General features: G+C 42.3%; 1 protein-coding gene across 1 annotated transcript in view; it reads left to right on the top strand.

Moving 5' to 3' along the window:
• The window catches only part of LOC134624525 (uncharacterized), a 30,821-nt gene extending 21,705 nt beyond the window's left edge, over window positions 1-9,116 (top strand). Inside the window, exons 28-34 of the mRNA XM_063469522.1 lie at window positions 1-2,808; window positions 2,898-2,976; window positions 6,096-6,206; window positions 7,151-7,441; window positions 8,190-8,306; window positions 8,391-8,512; window positions 8,603-9,116. Of these exons, the coding sequence (XP_063325592.1) occupies window positions 1-2,808; window positions 2,898-2,976; window positions 6,096-6,206; window positions 7,151-7,441; window positions 8,190-8,306; window positions 8,391-8,512; window positions 8,603-8,677 (3,603 nt within the window). The 3' untranslated portion in view covers window positions 8,678-9,116. The remainder of the gene's footprint in view (window positions 2,809-2,897; window positions 2,977-6,095; window positions 6,207-7,150; window positions 7,442-8,189; window positions 8,307-8,390; window positions 8,513-8,602) is intronic.
• Window positions 9,117-10,214: the final 1,098 nt, after the last annotated feature.

Below are 10,214 nucleotides of genomic sequence, written 5' to 3' on the forward strand. Positions count from 1 at the left end.
GTTCAAGTTGATAATTCAGAGAAGAAAGTTTCTTCAGAGAGCCGCCCTTTTGGTGAGCCGGATTTAAATTTGGATGACTTTGTCACTGTTGATGAAATTAACGACGAGACAGCAGACACAGACCCCAATGATGAAAGCTCCTCTTCAACTAAGCCGAAGTCCACAGAGAATACGGAAAGTCAAAGCTCAGATGCGTCACCTGCTTCCAAACGAACCTCAGCAAGGTCCTCCAAAGACTTCAGCAGCTCAGTCTCTTCCTCATCCAAGCCCACGAAAGCTTCTGAGAAAAGCAGTTCAACCTCCTCACTACAAAAAAGTAAAGACCCATCTGAATCCACCAAACCCAAATCCTCTGCAAGTGTCAGTAAGCCCGTCTCCTTTTCTGGTGACAAAACACAGCCAAACAAATCTCCAGACAAATCGTCGCATCCTTTCTCCTCGGGTTATAGGACCCGTTCATCAAAGATGGCTTCAACCGTTGCTGCAGAGCTAAAGGAAGAGAGTGCAGCAACAAAGTCTGACCTCAAAGTGTCAGCAAAGGAAAATCAAACTAAAATGGAAACATCATTAGAGACACAGCCACCTGCAGAGGGAGAGGGATTAGGGATGAAGAGCCAAACACAGAGTCTGGAGACTGAATGTAAGGATGACGCACACAAAGAGTCAAAGAAAAGCAAAGGAGAAGATGGGGAAAAAGACAGTGCATGGAAATATCCAGAGGAGGAGGAAGATGATGGTGAAAGTTACCATATCCTTGATTCAATCGACGAGCCAACAGATGAACAGATAGATGAAGACACAAACCAAGAGACTAAAACAGAGTCATCCGGACCTGAGCAAACCCAGAGTTTGCATGAGGGGGCTAGTCAGGTCTTGAACAGCATTGATGATAAAGGCTCAGAGGAGTCCAGTAAAACTGAAATGGATGCTTCTCTCTATGTGATAGACAGCGTTAGTGAAGACCAAGGCAGTACAGTCCAAGAGGACAGTCATCTGGTCAAAGATGAAGGTGCCACAGCAAAGCAGTTGTCTGAGGAAAAAATTCAAGATACCAATGCTGAACCAGATGCAGCTGATAAAAAAGAAGTGTTGGATCCAAGCATGAACCAAACTCCAAGGTCCAGTGCAGATGGAAAAGAAATGAATGACGAGATGCTCTCAGAAAAATCAAACAAAGCTTTTAAATCATTTTGTCAAACTCCAGATAATGAAAAACAAGAAAACAAAGGCAGTTCAGCAGATGTTGCTGAGAAGTTAGATTCAGTCAATGATCACATTGGAGGAGAAGATGACGGAAAGAAACGTAATACTCAGAGCCAGCAGGTATCTAAAGCAGTCACTGAGGGAACTGAAGAAGAGGAAGAAGCTTACCGGATAATTGATTCTGTGGAAGAAGAGCCAGCGACCACAGAGACCGAGGCAGAGGCTGAGAACAAGGAGGAAAAAACCAAGAAAGATGTTGAAGCGGCTAAACGAGCTGAAAGACCAACAAGGAGGGGTGGACCGAGAACCAGAACATCTAAAAGAGAGGAGAAAGAGACACAGGAGGAGATGATCTTTGAGGTAGTGGATTCTGTTGAAGATGAATCTGTTGAAGATGTCTCCACCACAGAGAGGCCTGGTAGAAGGAGGTCGGCCAGAGGAAACAAAGAAGATAAAAAGACACCCACTTCCACAGTTGCATGTATAAAACCCGTCAGGGAAGAGGAATCTACGTCCGAGATCCTAGACTCAGTGGAGGGTAAGACTGCCATGAACAAACCGACCATCACAACAAGATCAACCAGAGGAAGAAGGGAACCTAAAGAAGACGTCTCAAAAAAAGAAAAGACACCAACGAGAAGGAGGCCGACACCTGCCAGAGATTCTCAGGAACCAAACAAGGAGGAACCTCTGCAGACTGAAGAGACAGGCCCCACGAAAGAGAGCACACCAACAAAGAAGAGTGAGGAGAATGCTACCTTTACAGTAGTAGACCTAGTGCAGGATGAAGTTATAGGGGATGAACGGGCCAAAACTCCGGAAAAAAGAAGAAGGGGAAGACCAAAGAAGGACAGTAAAGTAACTAAAAAACAAGCTGCCATGAAGAATGCTGCATCTAGTAAAGTGGCTGATGAAGAGGAGGCCATTTATCAGATTGTTGACTCGGTTGAGGATGACAATGAGCCCCCCAAAGACCAAAGTACAGAAGAGCCAACAGTGCCTAAAGACGATAAAGACTCAGCATTGCCAAAAAATGCAGATGAGGCGGAGGAAGAGCCGTTGTATCAGATTGTAGATTCTCTAGAAGACGATCAAGTCCGAGAAGACCCAACAAATGCACAATCATCAGACAGAGAGACAAAGCAGCGAGAGGCACTCGGTAAAAAAGCAGACGCTCTCACATGCGGCGCTATGGCTGCGGAGGTGGCCGATAAAGAGGAGTGTTTGGATCACACTGCTGAGGTTAGTGCTGAAGAAGGGTCTGGTACAGCAACGAAGGAAGAGAAGCCAAAAACAGATACTAAAGAGGCCACTGGGTCCCAAAGTGACGCTGCTGCTGCACCAGAAGACAAGACAAATCTGGAGGATGACACCCAGGAGCTGGTCACTCTGGATGAGGTGGGAGCAGATGATGATGGGGAGGAAAGAGCAGTGGAGGGTCAGCACTGGAGCAGGGAGATCACGGAGGGAGAACCTGCAGAGCTCGTCACTCTGGATGAGATTGTTGAAGAAGATGAGGAGGAGGGGGAAAAGGCAGAGGAAAACACAGTGGAGCCCCGCCCACCAATACAGGAGAGCCAATTAGTGGAGGCCTCAAACATAGAGGTAATGTTGAGATTCGTTTGTGGATCTTTGTTTCCTCTTTAGTAAAAACAGAAAACTCGATGGTTGTGATTTTGTGTCTTTGTTTTTAGACTTTGGCGACAGCAGCTGAGGTAGAAGAGGAAGCAGAGAAGACATCAGGATCTGCTAAACGCAAACATGATGAAACAGGTCAGTTTCATTCTCCATCCATCCATCCATCCATCCATTTTTTTAACTGCTTATTCGGGTTCGGGTCGTGGGGGCAGTCGGAAGTTCAGACGTCCCTTTTGGCCTCATTGCGGGATCTGCCCCGGGGCCTCCTCCCAATAGGACATCCCCTGGCTTTGTGGAGGAGAAGCGAATGTGTACAGCATAGTTTTTGTTGGCAGGGCTCTAGAGTGCGACCAATTTGGTCTCAAATGTGACCAAATCTTTCAATGGTGTGACTAAAAAAAACCTTAAGTCGCACCAGTGCAACCAGCTGTTTGAGTAGCAAAAAAAACAGTCTGCAACTCTGAAAGTCTCCGTGTGGTCAACAACAGACACATTATGCCCTTATTATGGTGTAAACCAATCATATATAGTCAGGGGCGGGGCATCTCTGATTGGTCACGGTCCAGATATTCCTGTAGTCCTTCGTGCACGTTTTAAAGTGCAGGGAGATAGAGTTGAGTAGCTTGAATAAAGCGATATCGATTCATTAAATCCTGAATCGACTTTTAAATATAAATGTATTTTGCCAGAAATGCCAGACTCTCAGGTTAAAGCTCACAAAACTATTTTCAACAACCACCAACGGCACGTAGATGGACATGCAGTCGGGGCTGAGAGCCGACAGCTCAATGATTGTGATGCATCGGGTCCGCGCTTTATGTTTACGTCTTTTTTGCCCAAATCCACTGAACCAGCAGCAAAAGAAGATCCAAACTACACTACAGATTTGATAAACATCGTCATGAATTCCCTCTGACATTTGCTGTTTTGCTTCCACCTAGAAATGGCACGATACCACTTTTTTATGTCCCGATAGCAATATCATAAATTTGGATATCTGCTGATTAGGGCTGCCACGATTAGTCACTAGTCACGATTACGTCGACTATCAAAATCGGCGACGACGAATTTAATAGTCGACGCGTCGTTTGAAGCTTTGTAAGATCCCAAAAGACGCAGGAATAAGTAGTAGCATTTAAGAGTGTAATAACGGACTGAAACAGAAGATGGCAGCACTGCATGTACAAGGATGCCAGCTGCCGTTAAACCCCGAAGAAGAAGAAGCTGTGTCCCAGAATTCATAGCGCAGCCCAGCTCAGTTTCCAATAATGGCGGCAGCTACTTAGTTTTAATATTATTTTTATTATTCTTTCTGGGTCACAAAAAACATTTAACATAATTTCAGGCAAGAATGTAGCTGTGTAAACTTCAAATATCTGCTCAGTTTATCAAGACACCACATATTTTCAAAAGTGCTCCATTTTCGGAGACGTCTGTTACCCACCAGCTTGATATCTAGCCGGGGGCAAGGCTCAGTAGAGCCGGTGAGAACACCGGACTCCCGTCAAATTGTTTTCAAACCCACCGCTGTCTTTCGCTACTCAGGTTAAACATGATATATAAGTCACTTAGATAACTTAAAAATGATATTATTTGGCTTTTTTTGTATTTTATTTGTTCCTGAGTAAATCGGTTTAGCTGAGATTAAAGTTATAGTTTTTACACAGCTGAATAAACGTCAAGCAGACAGCTGATTATCAGAAGTGTGAGATGCTCGAGAATATACTCCAGTGTCCCGTTATATTTTAGATAGCAAGGAGTTTATTAAACTTCACCGAAACAATTTAATTTAACTATCATCTTGTCTTTTTTTTAATTAGCACATACTTTAAACACTTAAAGCTGTAAGCTAATGATAGTTATATAAGAGCAGATGCATGCTGGTGCAATAAGCTGTGCGTTTTACGTCCAATGGATGCATGATCTGATTAGTCGACTAATCGCAAAACTAATTGGTGACTAGTCGACTATCAAAATAAGCGTTTGTGGCAGCCCTACTCACAAGTGTCAGTACTGATAAATGATCAGAATTATAATATTTCTGACTGTCTGAGGCTAAATTTAATCGAATCAGGACTTTGTGAATCGGAATCGAATGGATTATAGAAATCAGTGATGAATGCAGTGCCTAAGTGTCTCCTCTCCCCACTGCCTTTCAGCGGCAGGCAGCAGCAAACAGGTCGTCAGAGGAGGTCAATGTGGTGATTAAGTTTAATATTGTCTACAATATTGCCAAAGTGTGCCAACACACCTTAAGCACAAGCACAAGATTGTTAGTTAATCATTTACAAATCAATATTGTCTGTATGGACATCGATCTCCCCCTCAAAAAAGTGTAAAACTGCGGTGTTAAGCGATGAGGTTGAAAAATGTGGGTGCACCTAGGCGCACCAGTGCAACCGTGGCAAAAAGTTAGTCTAGAGCCCTGGTTGGTGTCGTGTATTTGGATTTATCAGTACATTTAAATCATTTTAAAGTATCGTCAGGTGTTTAAAGGCTGTTCAAATTCACTTTTTCTGTGTATTTGATCCAAAGGAAGAATGTAAAAGACTAAAGAACATGAAGTTAAAAGACAGCATTAGTATGTGTGGAAGCTGGGTTGCGATTTATGAGTTGAATAACCAGAGAATCTGAAGTTTAAATCAGTTTGCTTCCATATGGGTCAAACTTAATAGAGACATTAAGAGCAATCCCTCGTTCCAAAAGTGAGTTAGATTAATATTTTACTGATCCAGAGCACAATGAAATAGAAATAAAGAGCAGGAGCCGTAGAGCTGCTAAAAAAGCAATAAAAATTATCAGTGTGCAAAAACTTTCCTCGACAGCGACATGAAATACAGTCACTGTAGTCAACAAAGTTCGATTCATCCATGTTTTGACAGACAACGCAAAAGACTGTTGACAATCAGACACTAACCTAATCATGTGGTTAGACCAGAGTTAGAGGAAGTCCTCTAGGAAAGTTGGAAAAATAGGACTTGTCTTGCTTCTTAGCAAGGTAGTCATCTACCCTGCTAAGAATTTTCTCATTCAACTAGTTCAACTTCAACAAAAGTATTTAGATTAAACTTAATCCTATGTCATCCATTAGGAGAAACAGGAAACTTTATGCTTGACAGAAATATTGTTTTATTTAAATGGAGATTTTCCCACATCGCACTGTTAGAAGACAGCATTTAACTTGGGTATATTTCAACAGGAAATTAAAGTTTTTACTGCCGATACTGCCTGTAACCTCTGATTTCTTGTTTTAGAGGAGAGGCTCAACTTTGTGACGGTGGACGAGGTGGGAGAGGCTGAGGAGAAGGAGGCGGTAATTACCAGGACAAGAGGTCGACCCAGGAAGAGAACCAGGCAGACCCCTGGTCAGTGTTGGGAGGGTTACTTTTAAAATGTATTCCACTACAGATTACAGAATACATGCACCAAAATATAGTTTTTAATGTATTCTGTTAAGTTGCTCAGTGTGAGTAACGTATTCTGAATACTTTGGATTACTTAGTATATTGTCATGCTTTTCACAACTACATGAATGTAGCAATCACATCCTGCATATTCCTGTTTGGTTTTGGCTTGTAAGCCCAAATCTCCCTGAATAGACAATATTATTTACTGTAGGGGAGAAAAGACTTATGTTAACATAAGATAAGATGTTAGCTTGGTGGCGAGTAGCCTTCAGTAATAGTCACGTAGATACTGAAGTGGCACATAACCCAGGGAGCTACCACAACTAAAGCAAGGTAGTTGCAGCAGGCTAACGTTAGTTTTTAAAAAATAACTTACTTCCACATGTTTCTTTAGGTTGGACCCTTTTGACGCTGAGAGCACCTTGGTTGCTGGCAAACAGAGTTTGCATTGCACTTTCAGATTTCACTCATCCCTTTCTTCTTTAAATATGAAATTGGAATTTCCAAGTAAGAAATGCATCCCTGCCCATGCACTGCTGGCGCTGTTGTGCTGGCTCTGGGTCCATTGTGTAACTGACGCCATCAACATACACAGAACGCTTACATTAGACCCTCTTATTGCGTGTTTTGTTTGGGTTTCCGGCAATGCATTTAATTACCAAAAGAGAGGGCCTAACATATGAAACAGAAAAAGACTGCCGTTTAATCCATTAATTTCAACAAACTGTAGTCTAATTATCACCTATTTAAGCGGTAACTATAATTGAATACAGTTACTCATATATTGCATTTTAAATACATAACACTGGTACATATATTCTCCAATGGCTGGCATCTGGGATAATGTCATGTCAGAGCTCTGAGACAGAGAAGCTTAATTAATCTGTTGTTTCCTCCCACAGTGAGAAAATCTGCTAGAGGGAAACCAGAGATGACAAAAGATGAGACAGAAGAGGAGGAAACAACAGAACCACTGCCTCCAGCTTCTGTTAATCCCACTTCATCACAGGACCGAGACTCATCTGTGCTGCCTGGTGACGGCCAGGCGGAGACCCAGAGGACCGAGGAGGAAGCAGAGACCCAGCCTGATACTGCACCTGCCCTTGCTGGACCACAGCCGGAGCCCAAGTGTCCTGATAAAGAGACAGAGGAGGGAGAGGAGAAGGATGGATGGAGCATGGTTGGCATTAAAGGTACAAAGAGCTGCTTTAAATCAACAAAATACATCACTCTAACAGCGAAAACACAGTAAACTGACTATAAAAAGAAAAATTGTGATATTTTATGGGTCTGGTCTCATGTTTGTGTTCCTCACTGTGCTACATACATTCAGCCTGCGTGATGCCTGGTAGTTTTTTTCCTTTTTCAGTGATTACTAACAGCCTTGAGATGCATTTCCACTACCTTGTGGTGGTAGTAATATGTTTTACATATGTGGTTGATGCTAAGGGCCCCAGTGTGTGTGAAGAATATATCCCACACCATCACCAGCCTGACATTTTGATACAAGGCAGGATGGATCCAAGCTTTCTGACCCTGCCATCCTAGTGTCACAGCAGAAATTGAGACGTTTTTTTATTTTACAGCGTTGCTGAGCCTGTGTGAATTGTACCCTCAGTTTCGCGTTCTTAGCTTAGAGAAGTCGAACCCAGTGTTCTTCTTCATTCTGATGCTCAGGTTGAATTTCAGCAGGTCATCTGACCATGTCTACATACCTAGATCACTGAGTTGCTGCCATGTGATTGGCCGATTAGAGATTTACATTAATGAGCAGTCAAACAAGTGTACCTAATAAAGTGGCTGATAAACATTTCACCTTTTTAAATAAATCAAAAATCATTTGTTTAATTACTTAAGTTATAATTTAATATTTTATAAACCCAGTGGCTCCCTTAGCAGCAGATTTGTTGATGATTAACGTGTCGCTCTTTCCATTTTCAGTTGTGGGTAAACGCAGGAGGGAGCTTGTCGGACCTGAGGCAAAGCGATCTCGCTCTCAGTCTCCGTGTGTTGTAGCAGACTTCAGACTGCCTCAGTTCAACCCCAATAACCCCCTCGGTGAGACACACACATAAACCTACGCACGCGATTCAAATGCTGTGTTAACACTTGTCTAATCTTCCTCTTTCTGTTTCTCTGCAGGTCAGGAGTTTGTGATCCCAAAATCAGGATTTTTCTGTAACATCTGCTCTGTTTTCTACCTGAATGAGAAGACTGCCAAGGAACTCCACTGCTGCAGCAAGAAACACTACGACAACCTGCAGGTACGCATGCGCACACACCATTCAGTACACGAAATCACACTCTTGGCCTAACAATGTTTGGTTTCTCATTTTTCTGTGTTTCTTTTGTAGAAATATTATGAGAAACGTCGACAAAGAGCTTCAAAAACGTCATCTCAGACGTCTCCGGGCTCCGTTTCTGACTGATGGACCTGATCTACTGATTATTTTAATACATCACTGTGGAGAACAAGCCATGGTCATTCATCCTACTAGTTCAGAAACTAAACTAATTGCCATGTGACACATTTTGTTGTAAATGATATGTCTTCATTCATGAACTGTCTCCCAGCCTTTCAGTTAATGCTTCTGTTTTTGTTTGTACAAGCTGGTGAAGAGCAGTTTTAATTTTCTGTTATTATTTTATCTTTTATGTGAAAATATTATTGAAAAATTGTCCCTATTAATTTAGTTAACAGGTCATCCGGAGGTACCTGAAAGGTGTTGATAGTTTATTAAATCTTCTTTCTTTTTTTTTGTTCATTTAGATCTTTTGCTTCAGTTTCTTTAAAAGAAAAGGGTCCAGCATTATGTGTTTGCTGCTGTTCTGTTAAACATCAATTAAAACTGCGTGTATCGCACATTTTCCAGACTCAATGGCTCAAGTTTGCGCGTGAACAAACCACCAAATTCAGTCAGAAGCTGCAAGGTCAAAATGAGAAAGCTGAACTCTTTATAAGAAACATTTAAGAGAATTTTAATTGTATGTGTCGTCGTTTCCAGGCTTTAACTCAGCATTTTAACATTTAGACTGTTATCTTCCTCTTGTGTTTGGGTCAAATCTGACCGATTTACAAGTTAAAACACTCATAAATATTGTGTTTTACATCCGATTGCCTCGAGGCCTTATGACATCCTCCACACTATGCACTTGAACATATAAAAGTGATGAGCACCTCTTTCACTGAATTTTGAGTGTTTTAATCAACTTTGGTTACATCTGTGGTACCCGGGTGAAGTTAATGCATACATTTTTAAAATATTTAAAGTAACATGGCTGCTATGAGGCCAGCTAGGATCCCTGTGGACCTAGCCCTACAGGACGGATGGGATGAAGAGCAGAATCTGACATCTCAGACACAGAGGACCCAGACTATTGTCCCCCCCACTGAACAAGGCGAGTCAGATACAGAGGAGTCCTCTGATGAGTCCTCTGAAAAGGAAATGGATATTTAGTCTAACAGAATGAGCCCCTCTTACTGCTTTAGCCGCAATATTCTGAATTAGTCGGCCAGGGCTTGGACCTGGGTTTAGTACCATCTCCCCAGTAAATGCATAGAAGATGTTCATGTCTGATAATATAATAGAAGAGGTTCTGACATGCACAAACATGGAGGCACGAAGAGTAGCCACAGACAGGGGAAAAGAGTGGAAAAGTGTAATCAAACATAAGCTCCTGGCCTTCATTTGATTCACCCTTCTTGCAGGAAGTGAGAAGAACTGGGATGTACCAGTCGGTGTGTTTTTTGGGAGTCCTCTGCATAGCCCATTGTACAAGGCCACTATGTCAATTCAAAGATTTAAAGATATTCACCGTTTCTTGCACTTTGATGACAGGACCAGAGCCTACTGACTGAAAACAAATCACATGGCAGCTTTCCGCTACATATGGAGCTTGTTCCTGGTCAACTGCAGGCAGAAATTCATCCTCAGTGATTGTGTTACAGTGGATGAACAACTTATG

This window comes from Pelmatolapia mariae, linkage group LG3_W, assembly GCF_036321145.2.
Source record: "Pelmatolapia mariae isolate MD_Pm_ZW linkage group LG3_W, Pm_UMD_F_2, whole genome shotgun sequence".
Lineage (NCBI taxonomy): Eukaryota > Metazoa > Chordata > Actinopteri > Cichliformes > Cichlidae > Pelmatolapia > Pelmatolapia mariae.